This window comes from Alexandromys fortis, unplaced genomic scaffold (assembly GCF_014885135.2).
Source record: "Alexandromys fortis isolate MF-2015 unplaced genomic scaffold, M_Fortis_MF-2015_v1.1 scaffold_80, whole genome shotgun sequence".
NCBI classification, from domain to species: Eukaryota; Metazoa; Chordata; class Mammalia; order Rodentia; family Cricetidae; genus Alexandromys; species Alexandromys fortis.
Window position 1 is genome coordinate 4132938 of NW_026068174.1, and position 18954 is coordinate 4151891.

The 18954-nt window shown below is 51.3% G+C and overlaps 1 protein-coding gene across 3 annotated transcripts in view; it reads right to left on the bottom strand.

Annotated features, from left to right (window-relative positions):
* Window positions 1–2512: 2512 nt before the first annotated feature.
* Nos2 (nitric oxide synthase 2) overlaps window positions 2513–18954 on the bottom strand; it is a 38672-nt gene continuing 22230 nt past the window's right edge. For all 3 annotated transcript variants that reach the window (XM_050128701.1, XM_050128700.1, XM_050128702.1), the window contains 16 exons: window positions 17843–18037; window positions 17369–17451; window positions 16902–17046; window positions 16712–16816; window positions 16184–16233; window positions 15719–15893; window positions 14888–15020; window positions 13942–14020; window positions 13103–13284; window positions 11936–12099; window positions 9963–10170; window positions 8127–8214; window positions 7556–7677; window positions 6083–6231; window positions 5134–5328; window positions 2513–3005 (listed from right to left, as the gene is read on the bottom strand). In XM_050128701.1, coding sequence (XP_049984658.1) covers window positions 2907–3005; window positions 5134–5328; window positions 6083–6231; window positions 7556–7677; window positions 8127–8214; window positions 9963–10170; window positions 11936–12099; window positions 13103–13284; window positions 13942–14020; window positions 14888–15020; window positions 15719–15893; window positions 16184–16233; window positions 16712–16816; window positions 16902–17046; window positions 17369–17451; window positions 17843–18037 — 2172 coding nt within the window. In that variant the 3' untranslated portion in view covers window positions 2513–2906. The remainder of the gene's footprint in view (window positions 3006–5133; window positions 5329–6082; window positions 6232–7555; window positions 7678–8126; window positions 8215–9962; window positions 10171–11935; window positions 12100–13102; window positions 13285–13941; window positions 14021–14887; window positions 15021–15718; window positions 15894–16183; window positions 16234–16711; window positions 16817–16901; window positions 17047–17368; window positions 17452–17842; window positions 18038–18954) is intronic.

Here is an 18954-nt window from a genome sequence, read left to right on the forward strand (position 1 = left end):
CCCCCCCCAATTTTAATTTTTTTAATAAACTAAAAAGGTTGGAATGTTATTCCTTGGAAACTACAGCTCCCAGACTTCCCTTCACCTGGGTGCGCTGGCGCGCCCAGGTGAAGACCATCACTCCCAGATAACCTTGCGCCCGCAGTTAAAAGCGAGCGCTCCACGAGGTTTCGCTCTCTTGGCCCCCCTCTTGCTCCCTTCCCCCCTTGTGTGCCTTGCACGTCCCGCCCTTATCGTGTTCCCCTCTCCCCATTAAACGCACCCACGTGGGAGCTGCGTGTCCGTCTCTTCCTTTGCGTCCGTCTATCCTGTGTTTGTCCACACACCCACGCCGCCCCGCCGCCGTTTTTAAGGAATATTACCGGGGTCTGTGCGTCTCTCCTAAGCAGTGGCATGGACTGTAGCTCTAGTTAACACTAACAGTGGAGTCCCAGTAGCCCAGCTAGTTTAAATTCTTTTAACCTTATTGTTGGGAGATGTGTTCACAGCTCTCGGAGTGCCTCACAGCTGAAACAAAGCTTTGAAAATAACAATGTTAGACTAAGATGTTTTCGTTAAATAACTTTGAGGTGAAAAACCCAAGAAGACAATCTAAAGTTTTAGGCACATCGTTGAGTGAGGAACTCTTTAAGGTCAGGGAACAAGGACAGAGCAGCCCAATTACTACTGGCTGACGTTGCTCGGTTTGGTTGATGGCCAAAGGTGATTAATCCTCATACCCGTTTCTGTCCTCAGTCTCCTGATGTAAAAAACTATTAACGAATGGATGGATATGCACCCTAAAGATGTAAGGTGGAGCTGACTGATTCTTTCTCATATATAAAGTTCAGGTTTCTGATTCCTTTAAGATTCCTTATAAGATCACCTTTCAAGATAAGTAATAAAGTAATTGGCCCTTTCTTTGCAAACTGCAAACTGCAGCCTGCCAGTGAAAGGCCCGACAAGAACACCTTGTTTGCCACGTGGTTAATCTATATCAAGTTGCTTGGGTTTGAATGTATGTAGGTTCTTGGGGGTGATTTGTTTTTCGCTTGTAATACGTAAAATGTTTGTCACGTGGGGGAGATGAAAAGCGTGTTTTTCCCGAAAATCATTCACTTGAGAAATGGAGTGCAGCTGTCCTGACTCTTGTACTGCCTGCAAGAGTCTGTTGGGGAGAGAAGCTGTGACACGTGAGCTAAAGAGAGAAGAAAGAGAGAGAATAACGAAGAGAAAGAATAAAGCAGGAAACCATCAGGGAGTTTGTGAGTGCCTCTTTCCCTGACTCCCCTCAGATAGAAAAGTTTAGCCTCCCCGACTCTGTGAATTCCTACCAAAGCCCTGTGTGGCTGGAGGCTGGCTCCTAGACAGAAATTTTCTTAATCTCTGTCCGCCTTATCTTTGGAGACCAGGTGTCTCACTGAAGCCAGAGCTCACTGACTAACTAGGTTTGTGGCCGTGTGAGCTTCAGGGGTCTGCCTGTCTCCACCTTCCCAGGGTTGGGATGACAGGACCACACCTAGCTAAGTTTATGTGGGTGCTGGGGTCCAAAAAATGGCAAGGACTCTACCAACAGAGCCATCTTCCCATCCCCTAGTATCTAGGCCGCATTTTAACACCATCCCCTAGGTGACTCAGAACACCTGAGCATGTGGGAAAACTGTGACTGGACTCTGGGCCACACTGTTCAGGTGCATTACTGCAGGTGGGGGTGGGGGTAGGGGGTTTCCACGGGCAACCAGAGACTGGTGGGGTTCCTTTCTCCCACCTCTTCTGCTCCATCTGATGCAGCTGTGGAAGGGGATGAGGAAAGCTAACCAGACCCCCCAGGTCAGAGCCATCCTGGTGCAGGGCAAGAAACAGCAATGCGGCTGTCTGTCTGGTAAGGAACTCTGTCTGCTAAGGGCACCTGGCTGGTGGTGAGGACGGTGGTGCCCTTCACATCGAGGCTTCACATGCAGAGAACTTGCCCAGGAGCCAGCTCGTGCCTGGCTGAGCTCATTAAACAGGCCATGGAGCACACCCAACACTTCCTCTCTTTCTCTCTTGATGGTCTCCCTTTCACCATGCAGCTGAGGATGATCTTAAACTTCAAATCCTCCCGCCCCCACCTCCTTAGTGCTGGGATTACAAGCGTGTGCTCAAACGCCCAAGGTTATACAGTGCTGGGGATCACACCCACAGCGTTGTGTATGCCATGAAAGCACTCTGCCGACTGAACTACATCCACAGTCCCTAAGCACACCATCTTCTAAGACAGGGTGAGGGTCAAGGTCTTCAGGAAGAACCCCAGGGCTCACCACACCCTGCAGAAGGGGCATCGTGTGTGAAGCAGATCCGGGCTGCTTGCCAGGATCAGAAGGTTTCAGACAAACACAAGCTTCATCCGTGGTCCCCTGGGGGACCTGGTTTGCATGCTCCCTCATGAGGGCATCATTGCCCAGGCTCTGGGTACCACCAGCCCTAACCCATATATTACTTGAGAATATACACTACAAAACTCAACCAAACACACAGGGTGATTAAAATAAATTTCATTTTGTATCAATATTTTCATTGAGAAATTATACAGGGAAGGCCCATGAGGGCCTTGGGTGTTTTCTTAAATACAAAGTATAAATAACTGTACAGGATGCATGGCTCCTCCTGGTGGTCACTCAAAGTGCTTCGATCAGGAGATTCTTTTTTTTTTTTTCCTTTTTCTTTTTTTGCAGCTCCAAGGGTTCAGGGAAGCATGAGAGGGGAAGCAGAGGTAGAAAGAAGAGGGAGGGAGAGGGAAAGAGAGGTTCAAGCAGTCCACAATGTTACTTGGTAGGGTGTGTTGAAGAGAGTTACAATGTGAAGAACTTGGTGAAAAAGGCCCCTGACCAGCTGGGGAGTTGAGTCCATCACTGACTTCCGTGTAGGAAGCTGTAACTCCTGGGCTGTCAGAACTTTGTGCTTCTGGGCTGCCCCAAGGCGCTGCCCTTTTTCGCCCCGTAGGAGAAGACAGCACCGAAGATATCTTCATGATAACGTTTCTGGCTCTGTGAAATGAAACAGAGGCCAAGGCATCAACTCTCAGTTCCCAGGCTGTATAAAACCCTGGGGCTGCAACAGCTTCCTTGAGACACACTCATTCACTAACCCTGTGCCTTCCTGCTTGCCTGGCTTGCTGCTGTCACACCCAGGTTCGGTTTCTCCTCAGAGCAGTGCGTGGCCCACCTCAGCCTGTTCCCAAACTTCATGGATGGATGGTGGCCCCACTACAGGCTTGGTGTCCATCCCACACAACGCCAGTGGATGTGAGTTTTGAGATTGGCATGCATGCATGCATGCATGCATGCAGCAGGCTGCACGTGCCTCCCTTTCCCCAGGTCTTGAAGTCAGAGCACACAGCAGCAGGCTGAGGGCAAAGCCACCTGTTGCTCTTTATGGACCCGGACGTGTGTTCCAAATGATCTGACCTTGGGAGCTTTTCTCCTTGGTGCTAGAGATTCTGGGGCCTCTCATGTGTGAGGCAAGGACTGAGCTACATCCCCAGCTCTTATTTTCTCTTTTTAATTAAAAAAAAATTATTGATTTCCTGCCTCTGCCTCCTGAGTGCTGGAATTAAAGGCATGCATGTGCCACCGTGTCTGGCTATGATTTTATTTTCGCACATACCCGTGCTTGTGTGTGTGTGTGTGTGTGTGTGTGTGTGTGCGCACGCGCGCGCGTGCGCTTGTATGGTTGTGGCTATATGGCTGTATGTGTACACGAGTGCAATGCCCTCAGAGGCCACAAGAGGGTATCAGATTCCCTGGAGCTGAAGTTACAGGCAGGTCGTATACAGAATAGTACATGCTTTTAACTGCGGAGACATCTCTGCAGCCCAGATACCCCATGCTGACCCCTCCACTCTCCTGCTTCAGCTTCCCCAAAACCTTAGGGTGTACAGGTGTGCCGTGCCTCTGCCCCACCTGCTCCTTGTAACCCTTTTGATGACAAAAGTCCATGACCACATCTGACACACATTGAACACACTGTAAGGCATCCACGATGTCCTTGCAGGTCACCGCACGTCAGAACAATCTGCACCCCAGGACCTTTGTACCTGCTGCTCTCCCAACAGAATAGTCCAGACCTCTGAGTTGGGAATGCACAAGCCTGCTTCCTTACCTTCTTCAGGGACTTTGCTCACATGTCACCTCCCAGTAACCCCCTGCAGCATCTTCACTAAAATAATGCACACCTGCTCTGAGCCTCTGTTCTGATTAATCCTCACCTGAAGCAGCGCACATTCTACGTGTTCTATTTCATCCACCCTGCCAGAATGTAAGCTCCATTTAGCTTGGCTTTTTACTTTTTATTTTTGTTTTGTTTTTGAGACAGGGTCTCACTTGGCCGAGGCTGACCTTGAACTGACTACTTTCAAGGGATGATCTTGAACTCTTGATCCTCCTGCCTCTGTTTCCCTAGTGCTGGGATTAAAGGTGTGTACTATCATGTCCTAGGCCATTGGGGGGGGGCGGTTTGTTAATTGCTTTTAATATCTAACACATAGTAGGCACTTAATATAAATGTGGAGCATGAGTCTAAGCCTAAAGGACAGGTTTGGGAACCAGAAAGACAGAGAGAGGAAAAGGGAGAGAGAGGCCATGTGTCTGGGCTCTCATCGTCAGCACCAGGACCCCTTCCCTCTACAAAATGGAGTAACAGTCATTCTTCCCTCATAACGCCCTTAGAAGGGCAGAAGGAAATGTCACAGGACCGTCCTTGAGCTCCTGGAACAAGGCAAGCCCTGCTACCTACAGTCCTTCCTGAGAGGCCTGAGGGCATCCAGCCAGCAGCTGGCTGTAAATAAGTGTGTTTCCCATAGCCAGTAGGGACAGATCTCCCAGTCCTGGTGTCCACAGCCCTGCTCTGCTCTATGGGTCCTTTCTGCGGGGGTGGTGCGAAGCAGAGTCTATTACTCCCATTCTAGGAAACTACCGGCCGGACTTCTCAGCTAGCCGGCAGCCAGTGTGAAACAGGAAGTCCCCGCCCCCAGGAGCCCTGCCAGTCAGCTGCTCCCAGGTTTCTGCAGTGGCAGAGGGTTTCAGGGCCCTCCCAGTTCTGGCGCCCTGGCCTGATTCCAATGGCACGTGACCTTCACCTACACCCTTTTCTAGGGTCCCACGGCAACTTTCATACCTTGAGCTGGAAGAAATAGTCCTCAACCTGCTCCTCGCTCAAGTTCAGCTTGGTGGCCACAATCTTCTTCAAGGTGGTAGCCACATCCCCAGCCATGCGCACATCTCCACAAATGTAGAGGTGGCCCTGCTCCCTATGGAGCACGCAGAGTACCTCACTGGCCAGCTCCGTCTGCAGGATGTCTTGAACGTAGACCTAAAAGTAGAGACTATGGTGGCACCAGCCCTGGGTGGTCCCCGTGGTCAGGCACACTGGCCATGGGAGGAGGGGCACTGAGGGCTTCAGTCGGGACTTCAGCTCAGGATACACAATCATCCTGGCCAACGGAACCCACGGATCGTCCCCGAGTTCACCGTACTTCAGAAATGCTCCATCAAGCCAGTGGCCCTCCCTGCCCAGAGCTCTGAGATCTGCCTGCCTATACCCCAGGAAGAAGGCGCTTCCCAGCATGTAGCGGCCCCAGCTCTAATTTAGGACTGGGGTGTAGGCGCCCAGGTTCCCATTTATAAGAAAGGTCCTAAGTCGCTCAGAATGGTGCTTTTTCCACCTAAGATGGTCCAGCCGTTGGACCGAAGGGGATCCTCAGGAAACAAGGGTCTGAGCTGAGAGTCTACACTGACTGCTCATGCCCCTGGAGCACAGTGCCCATTTGAGGGCCCTGGTGGAATCAACTCAACAAGTCGATAATGTGGAGCTGAGGATAAAGCCAGCCTACAGGACGTCTCCCCACACAGCCCTGCACCCAGGGCTGCTGGGCGCCTACAGCTGGCCGCATTGTGGACTGCGGATACAGTGGGATTCTCAAACCATTCCGGACTTGGTCTTCTCCTCATAGTGCTTTTCTTAACACTTGAGGCTGTGCAACTGTCTCTCCACTTTGGAGCAGAGGAGGCTCCGAGAGGGAGGACTGTGTAGCCCAGGTACGGGCTTGCTGGGTGGGCACACTTACCTTGGGCTTGCCTGGCAGCCGGGAGTAGGCTGTATGCACCTGGTACAGCACCCCCTTGCGGACCATTTCCTGCATCTCTTCCTGATAGATGTGATCCTCCTCTGGGTGCCGGCATCCAAACACCAAGGTCATGCGACCTCCTTTGAGCCCTTTAAAACCCAGAAGGTTGCAGTTACCACAATAGCCACCAGAGGGAGACCCATGACCACCAGGTGCCCAACAGGTAAGTTTCTTATCTGGTATTATCCCCCGTTTATAGTTAATGGAAGCAGTCTTGAAGAACGTGGGCCAGTGTCAGTTATGATTATGTCAACACATAGATATTTTTTTAATTTGCCATATTGCATTTTAGTTTTACTTTTCCCTTTTAAAATATCATTATAGCTAGCAGGGGCAGGAGGATTGCTGAAAATTCAAGGCCAGCCTTGTCCAAGTAGGGAGGGAGTTTTGGTCCAGCCAGGGATAGACTAGCAAGACTTTGTCTCAGATGTATATATGTAGGTGTGTGTGTGTGTGTGTGTGTGTGTGTGTGTGTGTGTGTGTGTGTTTAACATGCTAAAGGCATTCTTTTAGTGAAATACCAGAAATTATGTGGCCTTCTTTTGTAAAAATCATCTCTCCTGACATAGCTGTTACATCAAATGCAGGTGGTGAGGCCTCGGGTGTCCAGGACATCCCAGACTACCTCCTGAATGCTCTTGACTGTGCTGGACTTCATGTTCATGCTCTTAAATGTCAGGCATTGCTAAAGGTTCTACAAAAGCCTCCTGGGATGATTCTAAGCATAGAGAAATCTTTTCTTTTGGGCTGTTTCTCAAACAAAAGGAAAATGTCTATCTGAAATGTATTAATTTCATCTCGTAGCTTTGAGGTTGTCTTCACAGGCTCATTCTATGGGTTATCCCATAGATGGTACCAAAACCAAGGCCATCATTAAAGAAACAAAAACAAACAAACAAACAGACAAGTGCAGCAAAATGGGCCGGTGCAATGGTTGAGCAGGGAAGGGAACTGTCATTAAGCCTAAGACATGGTCTGGTCCCTGGGACTGATGTGGTGGAAGAAGAGAAGCAAGTTGACCTCTGACCTCCACATGTGCATCCAGACACATGCACCCCTCCAAATACATTAAAAGAGGACAAGGAAGCTGATGGTGGTGGTGCATGCCTTTAATCCCAGAAATCAGGAAGCAAAGGCAGCTGGATTGCTGTGAGTTGCTACAGAGCAAGTTCCAGGACAGGCACAAAAAAACAAAGAAATCTTGTCTCAAAAAGAAAAAAAACCAAAAACAACCCTCCCCAAAACAAAAAACAAACAAGCAAAAAGAACAAGGAAACATGAGGAAACATGAATGAAGTGGGCCGGCCACAAACCCTCCAAATCTGTTTACCTACCTATGTGGTACAGTGTACTAATTTGATGTACATGTGTATGTGTAGTGATCATGGTAACTAGCATGCTCCCTTCCTGTACCTCTGTGCTGGGAGTCATGGAACCGCTGTTGCCAGAAACTGCGGAAGGGGGCGATGCCTGTGCCAGGCCCAATGAGGATGCAAGGCAGGGAGGGGTCCTCGGGGAGCTGGAAGCCACTGACGCTGCAAGGAGACAGAAGGAAGGAGATCTCAGACACCCCAAGGCGGAAGCACATACAGGATAGGGTCGGTGAGCTGAGTACACGGTATGGCGGTACTGTCAGGGATGGAGGGATACGCCAATCTCTAAGCCCTATGCAAAGTTTTATCCTCCCTGCCAAGGCATCTCCCCACACCTCAGACCTTTGGTGAAAGATCCAGTCTCACTGTACGCTGGACCCCACCACCCATCATCACCATTGCCCTTGCCATGGACTCCACGACACCTTGGAAATGGAAATGGAAAATGAAGAGACCTAGAATCACACACACACACACACACACACACACACACACACACACACACACACCAAACCTTCGTAGGCCAAGGGGAGCACTCAGTCCTAAATCCTTCCATTATATTGCAGAATCCCCAGGCCCAGGGGTTCTAAAGGATCCTGAGTGGTGCTTACCTTCGCACAAAGCAGGGCACTGGGTCCTGGGGCTTCAGGTTTTTGATCCAAGTGCTGCAGACCCCATGGTGCAGGGGACCCTGACCATCTGCAATGACAGCACAGACCTTACCAACAATCCCTGTGGCCTTCATGCAACCCAGATGGGTGCTCTTCCTACACTGCCAAGACCCCTTGGGTGCCTCATTCCTGAATGAGGAATTACCTTCTCTCCCAACTCTCCACACAGATCAGGGAAGGCTGTAAGGGACCCGATGAGCAAATTCTCCCCTTGCCATTGCAGACAGAGTCACAGAGAAGTAAGAGGAACAGGTGACTAAAGTCATAGTGGACACAAGTCCATGCATGCTTAGGTCCCTCACTCTTAATCTAGAGTATTGGTTCTCAACCTGTGTGTTGCAACCTCTTCAAGGGTCAAATGACCCTTCATGGTGGTTGCATATCAGATATTAACATTAAGATTCGTAAGGGTAGCAAAATTACAGTTATGAAGTAACAATGAAAATAATCTTATGGTTGGGGGTCACCACACGTGAGGAACTGTATTAAAGGGTCACAGAATTGGGAAGGTTAAGAACCACTGGTCTGGAGCATCTCCCAAATGTTTGTCTAGGGACTCTCATCACACTCCCTGCCAAGGCTCTGCACACAGCAGTGGGAAGTGACCCCCCAGGGCTGGCCCCTGGAGTGTCCTCATGAATGTCTTCACCAGTGGGAGCCCTGGATGAGGAATGGTCTTCCACTCCCCTGTCTCTTCTGGCATCTCTGTCTTCTCCAGCAGCCTTTCCTGGGCCTGTAGACACCCCAGTTTCCTCTGGGTTATATTCGCTTCTTCCTCATGACCAGACACAGAGGAGGCCTCCAGCAACTTGAATGGTCCTTTGCTTCTGTTCTGTGTAAACTGGCCCCCACAGGGCTCACACACATCGCCTCTCTCACCCAGTGATGAGGTGTGGTCAGCCTAAATACAGGCTCTGTCCAGTATTTGGAAACTGTCTTCTTTGCCAAGAAGGGAGGGCTCTGAGATACAGACCCTGCCCAGCCCTTCCAGCTCACACAGAGCCCAGTTACAGATGTTAGAACAGGGAGCCAAGTCCACCCAGTGCAGGATCCAAGACTAAGTGGACAGATCACTGGAGACTCTGGTCTATGGTAGCTCCACACACACGCCCACTCACCTTCTCAGGGTACCCACTGTTTACAGTCACACACAGCCGTTTCTCTAAGATCTCCATGCCTGCATCCTCTACTGGCTTTATGCCTACTCTATGAGGGCAGAGCCTGTCGGCAGAGTTCCCACACCCAGTGTGGGTCCCAGCATGGAGGTGGGTCATGGCCATCACAGAATGAGAGCAGTGGGGGTGTGAACAATCTGTACCAAAGTTTCCTGCCTTGGGCGGCATTATTAGGGTCCTAGGAATAATTGGGCTCCCCAAGGGTTCAAGGCTTTGCACATCTGAGCCTGTTCCACTCTCAGTTGATAAATTGCCAGGCTGGCTCATGGGCATGTCTGTGGGGCACACTGTCAAGTGATGGAGGAGAGTCTAGCCTATGGTGGGCCATGCTGTCCCTGGGCAGGTGACCCTGAGTTGTATAAGGAAGTAGTTGAGCAACCCAGAGGGAACAAGCCAGAAAGCAATTATTCCTCCATGCCTCAAGCTCCTGCCTCAGTTTCCCTTGATAATGAACTGTAACCTGAAAGCTAAACAAACCCTTTCTTCTCCTAAAATTGTAGAGGAGGTAGCCATGGTGTCTGTCACAGCAACAAAAAAACAATCTAGTACAGCTGCCCTCAAAGTACCAAGTACAGATGACGTCAGAGTCTGCCTGCCTCACCTCGGGTCCGATAGGTGACCACAGCCACAGTGAGGTGGACCTCTGAGGGGGTGTGGTCCTGGGAGGAGCTGATGGAGTAGTAGCGGGGCTTCAGAATGGGGAGCTGCGACAGCAGGAAGGCAGCAGGCACACGCAATGAGGGGAACTCTTCCAGCACCTCCAGGAACGTGGGGCTGTTGCTGAACTTCCAATCGTTGTACTCTGAGGGCTGAAAGCCAAGGGCAATGTGAGGGATTAGGAGAGCTGCCATTGTAGGGAAGGAGCTCTCCTACCCAATATTCATCCATTCACTCAACGTGGGCATGGAGGGCGCTGTCCAGGGTGCTGAGGCCACTATCTTGGAGAGGAAGCAAAGACCTGGGGCAGACAGTAACATTTCTCAGTTGTGCCTAGAAATATATTCTGTCCGGTGCTCCAATATGGTCTCTGTCTCTGTCTCCTTTCATAGCCTGATGAAGGTTAATATTCAGGAGGATGCCTATATGTTTTTCTTTGGGTTCTCCTTTTTATTTAACTTCTCTAGGATCACTAACGATAGGCTCAATGTCCTTTATTTATGGCTAGAAACCAAATATGAGTGAGTACATCCCATGTTGGGGGAGAGGGAGGGAAATGGGAGGCAGTGGCGGGGAAGAGACAGAAATCTTTAATAAATAAATAAATAAATAAATATATTCTGGGCAGAATTAAGGTGTGATGAGGCAGTTTTGCAACCCCTTGCTAGTCACAAGACTGAGGCAGGAGGATTTCAAGTTCAAGGCCAGCAGGGGCTGTGGACTAAGTTGAGAGTTAGCCTGGATAACTTAGTGAGACCCTGCCTCAGAATAAAATATAAGAGAGATGGGAGTTTGTCCCAGTGGTAGAACACTTGCTTGGCATTTATGAAGGCCTGAGGCCAACTCCTAGTGCCCACAAAACAAGGACAAAAGCAAAACCAAGACCAAGCAACACAAATCAAAACACAGAAACCTCCCCAATATTTGCACCCTATGGGCAGGGCTCAATGCCCTATTTTGGGGGGGAGGGGAATGGAGGCAAGGTCTTGCTATATAACCCAGATTGGCTTTGAACTCTTGCTGGCCCAGGCTGGTTCTCTAACTCACCATCCTCCTGCCTCAGCCTCTTGAGTATGGGAATCACAGGCATGCACCACCATGTCCAGATCAACTCACTTCCTTATTACACTATGATTTGAAACCAGTTAGATCTGGGCTCAAATCATGGCTAGATGTCCTCCTAGCTTAGCCTTAGTCCTTATGGAGGGAAGTTGCTAGAGCTTTCACGCAGGGAAGCTGAGGTGATGCTACTGTGCCCAGTGCCTCTCACAGAGACCAGCGTGTCCCTCCACTAACCCATTAACTCGGCTGCCCGCCTGCCATCACATCCATTGACCCCACATGTTAGTTACACATTTGGGAAGACAAAGGCCACCCGTGGGAGGCTGCCCCTCCATGGGGCACGTTCGAGGAAGTGCCCTTTGGCTATGTGTTGACTACTCTTCACTGTGAACTGGATTTAGGATCACTGTGGAAACACACCTCTGTGAGGGTGTTCCAAGAGGTTTGACTGGGGAAGACCCACCAGGAATTCCCCTGGGTTGAGGCTCCAGACAAGAGGAAAAGGAGAAAATGAGCAGGGTTTCTACATATACCTTTCTCTGCTTCCTCACTCCGGAAGTGAGGTGACCAGCCACCCACACTTCTGCTGTCGTGACTCCCCACCCTGACGGACAGGACCCTCCTCTCCTTAACTTGCTTCTATCGTGTATTTTGTCTGAGAAATGGGGCTTGAATACAGGACACACCATACTGGCTCTCGGAGAAACTCGTTCACTTGGTACTACCATGTATTAAAGATGGGCAGCAAAGGATACCCAGCCCCTACCAGACACACCTAGAGCCTCACGAGGATGGTCTCAGAAGTCCCTCTACTCAATGAAATGCCCCGGCCTCACCCCCCAGCCAGACCCTCACCTGACACAGGGCCTCCAGCCTCTGCCTTTCAGTCTCGTCTGTGGCCAGGCGGGCCAGCTTGTGGAGCTGCAGCTGGGTGGGAGGGGTAGTGATGTCCAGGAAGTAGGTGAGGGCTTGGGTGAGCGAGCAGGGGGGCAGCCTCTTGTCCTTGACCCAATAGCTGCCTGAATGGAGGGAGGGGAGTATCAGTCTGGGAAGGCCCAGTCTGGGTCTCTCAGAAGACTCCTATCCCCCAGCTTCAAGGAAGAGAAGGCTATGACATCGTGGCAAAGATCAGGTACTGGTGCTGAGACAGGGCTGCCAGGGATGATTGATTGCTCCAGGTGGGCTGATCAATTGCTCCGGGTGGGCTGACCGACTGCTCCCACCTGGGCACCTGTATTGACATTGTCCTGACAAACTAACCATGTCCTTTTGTGTCCCCTACTTGAGTCTCTGACACCCTCACGTGAACTACAAATTCACAGTGACTAAGTTCACTGGAGACTGATGTATGTCCCAGAGGCTAGCTGCACATTTAGAGAAAGGTTCATGGCTCCAGTCCCCTGAGGTATTAAATCAAGAGGCTCCGGGTAGATAGATGGGTATAAATTGAGGTAGCCAGGCTTCAGGGGTTCCAAGAGACAGCTTGTAGAGCAATCACAGCCCAATCTGGGGTCAGCAGACCCAGGTTCAAACTGGCTCCCCACTTCCCAGCTGAGAGTCTGAGCCCTGTGGTCTCTGGCTGCTTTCTTGAGAAACAGATATGATAAAGGCCGGGCTGACACCGGCAATGAGGAGAACCACACTTGGGAAGTGATTGGCATGGTGCTTGGTCCAGGTGTTTACTGCATGCTGGCACATACTCTCCCCTCCCCCACTTCCTTCTAGGAAAAAGGATCGTATATTAGTGGCATCCCATCTGGACCACATCTGTGTCCTTACAGCCCCAAGGATGCCTCAAGTCCCTTGTCTTTAAGTTTCAGGCTGACTCACTTTCTCCCGGGTGATGGTGACACTACCAGGTTTTGCTTCTCTGATACCTCCCCTGAGGTAAGGGGACACACTCCAGGAGGCATCACTACTAGTGGAGACCAGAGTTTCTCCCATGACCAGAACAGACATAGTCCCCCAGTCCTTGGGGATGGGAGTGAGGAGGGTAGGTCTTTCTGGGGGACTGGGGCTCACCGCTCTCATCCTGCACCTCCAAGCACACGATTTGGTGGGGCGAAGGGCAATCCACAACTCGTTCCAAGATCCCCTGGACCAGGGCCTCCTGGTTGCCTGGGAAAATCCCAAGGTGTTCTCCAGGCAGATAGCTGGGGCCGTGGCTGCCCTCGAAGGAGAGTTGGACCAGCAGGGTGGTTCGGCTGCAGAAGAAAAAAGGGAGCCCTGGGTACCTGCAGCTTTCCCCGGGATAAGCGCTCTCCCGCCACCCTCCTGCTGGCTTCCTCCAGCTTTGGTCACCAACCAAGGTTTGTGGCAGGACCTCCCCTCAGCTAGGGACCCTCCGAGCGTCAGAGTTTTCCAAAGGAGTTTGGCCACTGCTCTCCCTAGCAAGGGACCGAGCCCATAGGGTTTGGGCACAACTCTGTCACAAAAAGCATCTCACCCAGGGTGTGTGAGCATTGGAAATAGCTTTTTCTTGTCTCTAGAACAAACCCTGTTCTCATTAGAACTGAGGCTAGTCTCCCCAAAGGGTAGGAGTGAGGGAGAGGAAAGACAACGCGGTACAAACTACAGGTCACCCATGACCCTCATTTACCCAGCTGAGAGATTTCCATCCTTGTCAAATAGCCTCACAAATGGTCTGAGTGTCCCCTGGTCACGCCTTTCAGTGAGAGTCCAAAGAGGAGGGTCAGTGAGGCAGAGACCTGGTTCCCAAACTGGGCAAAGGCAGAGGTGCCAAGAACTAGCAGGGAAGCTGGTCCCGAAGGAGGCATCCTCAGCAGGCAGGTCTCCTCTCCTCATCTACAGACTGACTCACTCGGCTCCTTTATTTATCCCAGAGCCCTGCCCATCCTTACCTGGACTTCTTACTCTGCAGATTCTGCTGCGATTTCAATCTCATGGTGAACACGTTCTTGGCATGCATACTGCTGAGGGCTGGGGAGACAGAGATAGGATGGCATGGGGCTTCTGTGCTGTGTGTGTGTTGGGGGGAACCCTTGTGCTGTGGAGGGGAGCCCCTGTGCAAGCTACCCTCGCTCTTGCTGTCCTGAGGTAGGACCTGTAAGGTTTTCCTTCCCTGCTAGTTTTGAATCACAAATAAAGAAAGACCCTGGGCCTGGCTGGATGTGCTGACCCAAGTCTGTGATGCCAGCACTTGGGTGCAGAGGGAGGAAATCAGGAGTTCAAGGCCATTCTTGGCCACGTAGTGAGTTTGAGAACAGTCTAGGCCACATGAGATCCTGTCTCAGCTCCCTGCTTCCACATAAACACAAAGAAGGGGAAAACAGTAACTAAAACTAAACAACCGGAAGGATCCCAGATGAACAGTGGCTTTGAGGTTGGGAAGTACTGGGAGATGCAGTTTAGACATTAAGACACAGAAAGTCTTGGGACACCCATGTAGTTTAGGGATTTGGGATTCACAGACCATGGCAGAGGTAAAGCTAGGCATGTTCTAACGTGCAGACACCCAGGATGGGCAGAGCTGAGCCACCGACTGTTGCCCTGAGTCACTCCCAGAAGCCTTCTTCATGCCATGTGGCTCCCTTTGGAAGACTGGCTCCAGCCCCCTTGTCCCCCACATGCTACCCCACACTTCATGTTCTTGAGCTACATGTAACTTCTCTAGATTTGCCACAGGCCAAGGGGCAGGACAAGTGTCATAGGCCAGCTCGTAAGGGTCAAGAGGCTGCCACCCACCCGCTGATGCTGGCTCCTTGCTCTCACTACACTCTCTCAAGCCTTGCTCAGATAGCCTTAACCCAGGCAGGAAAGACCAGCAGTGCGCAGAGGGGCTGGTACCTTTGTTGAGGTCTAAAGGCTCCAGGCTCTGGGTGAGCCTATACTGCTGTGGCTCCCATATTGCGTTGGAAGTGTAGCGTTTCGGGATCTGAATGTGATGTTTGCTTCGAACATTAAACGTCTCACAGGCCGCCTGGAAAGTTAGGCAGAGTGGCATTCATTATCACCATCACCACCCTTCACCGTGGATCAAATACCGAATGGATGCACCCCCAAACTCCTAAGTGTGTCAGCTGGGGACTGAAGGAGCTCAGAGAAGCCCAGGCTTGGTACACAACGGACATTGATACTATAGCAAATATTAAAGCTGCCGTCATATTCTTATCCTCTTCCTATATAGTGAGGGAGGCCAAGGGCTTTCTTATCCTGATAGAAAACCTCACGGAGAAGACCCAAGTCTTGTGGGCTTCCAATTGGTGTCCTTTCACTGCAGAGATAAGTTCCCTCCATCTACAGGAAGAATCCAGAAAGAAGATTGGAGGAGATACAGCCAGGTCACAAGAGGTCAGCAGTGTGGTCCCTGTCCCTGCCTCTGTAGACCTGGGAGACTGAAGCAAGGCACCACTGTCCCGAGGTGGCCAAGGCTACCGGTAAGAAAGTCCTTAAGCCAGAAGTTCAGGATGGGGAGTTGATGAGCTGCCTTCTCCCACCTGGATAAACACCCCTGAGTGACACCCTCCTGGTGGGGTGGGGTTTGGGGAGAGCTGCTTTGACCTGAGACATCAGGCCCACAGCTCTGGCCTACACCTGGCAGAGGTCATGACCCCAGGAACACCAGGCTCAGGTGTGTTTGGCATGAACACATTACATCCTGTCTGACTGGGAACTGACCCGGAAGGTTTGCACAGCCCAGCCGCGGAAGGCGTCCTCTTGCCCACTGAGTTCATCCCCTTCTCCCGTGTGGACAAGCTGAGACGCTCCCAGTTGGGACAGCTTCTGGTCGATATCATGAGCAAAGGCACAGAACTGAGGGTACATGCTGGAGCCAAGGCCAAACACGGCATACCTGCCAAGGAGGACCCGGGTGGAGACTGAGGATGCATGGTAGCCACAGTCTGCAGCGACAGCCCTACTCTCCCATGCTCACAATCTTTGGTCATGTGACTAATGCCCTCTTGGACTACAGACCTGCAAGAGGGACTTGGTTTCTGTGTCCTGATCCTCAACCCACTTAGAAGACAAAACTCAGACCAGGGCCTCTGCCCTTGGCATCTCTGAGAAGACATCCTGTGTATGCCCACTTCCATGGTCTGACCCCAGATGGCCCGGAGGCGGGGCTGTGGGAGGGTGCCTCACCTGAAGGTGTGGGTGAGTTCTCTTAGCATGAACAGAGCTTTCTTCAGAGTCTACAAAGACAAAGGATCAGAGTTCTCAGGGCAGGAGCCACAAAACTACTGTTTACCTTTCCCATTGTGGTTCATTTAAACCCTGGCCACCCGAGCAGGCAAGGAATCCACATCCTTGGGGCAAGCCACTGGACAGGTCCAGTTGCCCCTCCCCCAGCTGTAGCAGCTCACTGCCTCCTGCAAGTTCCTCCACATGCAAGCTGTGCCACCTGCACATGCACACACATGCACACACACACACGAAACAATGTAATAAAGCTAATCTCCTCAAATAATCTAAAAACATAAATAAAGCCTGGTCCGTTCACAAGAAGGCATTGTGTGCCATTGGGAAAATGGCATAAGAAGAACCCAGAGTGGCCTGAGCACTTACTTCCAATGCCCTCTTCAGGTCCCCTGACCTCTTATCCCCTGGACCTCTTTTCTTGATTGTCACAAACCCTTCTTCCCCCAGATGACCAGGACCCCAGCCACGCACCTGCCCGTTGCTGGGGCAATCTCCATTCCCAAACGTGCTTGTCACCACCAGCAACAATTGCTCCTCTTCCAAGGCGCTTGTCTTGTACTGGTTCATGCAGACAACCTGCATGGAGCACAGGAGACATCAGCCCTCCGCTCCCAGGAGGCCCTCAGCACTCACCCCAGACTCCTTCCTCCTAAGTGTGTACCTTGGTGTTGAAGGCATAGCTGAACAAGGCTGCCAGGTCCCGGGCTAGCACTTCAGACTTCCCTGTCTCGGTAGCAAAGAGGACTGTGGCTCTAACTCGGGAAGCCATGACCTTGCGCATCAACATGGAAGCAAAGAGCACCACTCTGTGGGGACAGGCAGACAGACAGACAGATGCTGAGTTGAGTCAGCTCCCAGAAGAGAATGGAAAAGGGACAGCATCGGGGATGGTAGGGGGAAGCATCCTCCATTTCTCATCGGCTGGTGGCCCCTGTACACCTTGACTCAGTCCCTTTGGGACATTTGGGACAACAGAAGAAAATGAGTCTCAGATTGGTGTCTAGAGTTCGGGGAACCGAAACCATAAAGAACATTCTCCATATGCCTCGCCCTTCATGGCAAACCCAGGAAACGGGGTCTGTGAAAGGGGACACAGTGCAGACAGCAACATTGCCCACTTCCACATACTTCCCCAAGACTCTGAACCGGATCTCTCTCCTCCTGGGCCTCAGCTTCACGTTCTGCCAGATGTGTGTCTTCCAGGGCTCAACCTGCAGGAAAGAAGGGAGGTATGACAGTGGCAGATGTTTGGGCTAGGACTGGAGGATGCTGGGGAGGCAGAGGATCCTCTATAGCACTCATGGAAGCCTATGGCACCCACACCACCAAACCTCAGCAAAAGCTCAGAACGGCACCTTTCAGGTCTTACATGGAGTCACACAGCAGTGAGCACTTTATCTTTCTTTATCAATGTCCCAGAAGGCAGAGGCCCACCTACTTTTAGTATCTCTTTATTGGGGACACTAGATAAAGTATAGTCTCATCTGGGCACCTTAGAGACAAGATGGCCCTCAGCTGGCATGTGCTACCCTGGGCAGTCACAATACATAGCGTCTGCAGCTCAGCTACAAGATGGGGAAGGTGGGGGCAGCTCCCCCTAACCTGATAGTAGTAGAACGGAGATAGGACGTAGTTCAGCATCTCCTGGTGGAACACAGGGGTGATGCTCCCAGACATTGGAGGGACCAGCCAAATCCAGTCTGCAGGACAGCCTCCTCGGGCCCGGTACTCATTCTGCATGTGCTTCATGAAGGACTCTGAGGCTGTGTGGTGGTCCATGATGGTCACGTTCTGCTTCTGGAGGAGGGGAAGATGGAGTGGACTCAGATAAGGGCAGCAGAGGAGAGTTGGAGGGCAGCTGCCCCGGAAGGCGAGTGATCTATGCAATGGCTCTACCGTTGCTCCTGGTCCTCTACCGATTGCTGCAGAAATACACACAGGTCCAAGCCCACAGATTTGAACCCCGAGGCCATCGTCACAGCCATTCACATGGTGGCCAGCCCTCAATCACATGATAGTTTTCACCCAGACCCTAGAGGAGCATCCAGAAACTCCATGCATTGCCAGCAAACAGCGAACCTCAGATGGGGGCCACTCACACAGCACCGCCTTGTTTCAGATAAAGAAAATGTGAAGTCAAAGGCGGCACACTTGGTGGAGGGCTTGCCTGGCATGCACAGGGTCCTATGTCTATAATCTCAGCACTCTGGTGGTACAGGCAAAGGATCAAGGTCATCTGTAGCTGCATAGGGAATTCCAGGTCAGCCTGGGCAACAGGAGATCCTGTCTCCAAAACAAGCAAATACAAAACCCTCCTAGTCACCTGTGGGGACAGGGAGGACCAGAATATAGGGGAGATAAGCTACCCACCGCTTTCACCTAGAGGACATGAGGTCTGAACTAGCCTAGAATGAGCCAGTAAAAGCAGCTGTGCCCCCAAAGTCTGGAGATCAATTCAACCAAGAGAAATTTGTTTTATGGCTCAGGAGATGGCCAAGTGGATAAGGGTGTTTGTCACCAAGCCTGATCTGAATCCCATCCCAGGAACCCACACAGCAGAAGGACAGAACCAACTCCTAAAGGATGTTCTCTGACCTCCACACTAAGTAAAGAAATGTTTAAAAAAAATTTTGAAAGAGAAATATGTTTAACATAGTGGTCAAAACTCTGTCTTCTCATTAGCCATGTGACTTTGAGCTACGAGATCCTTAACC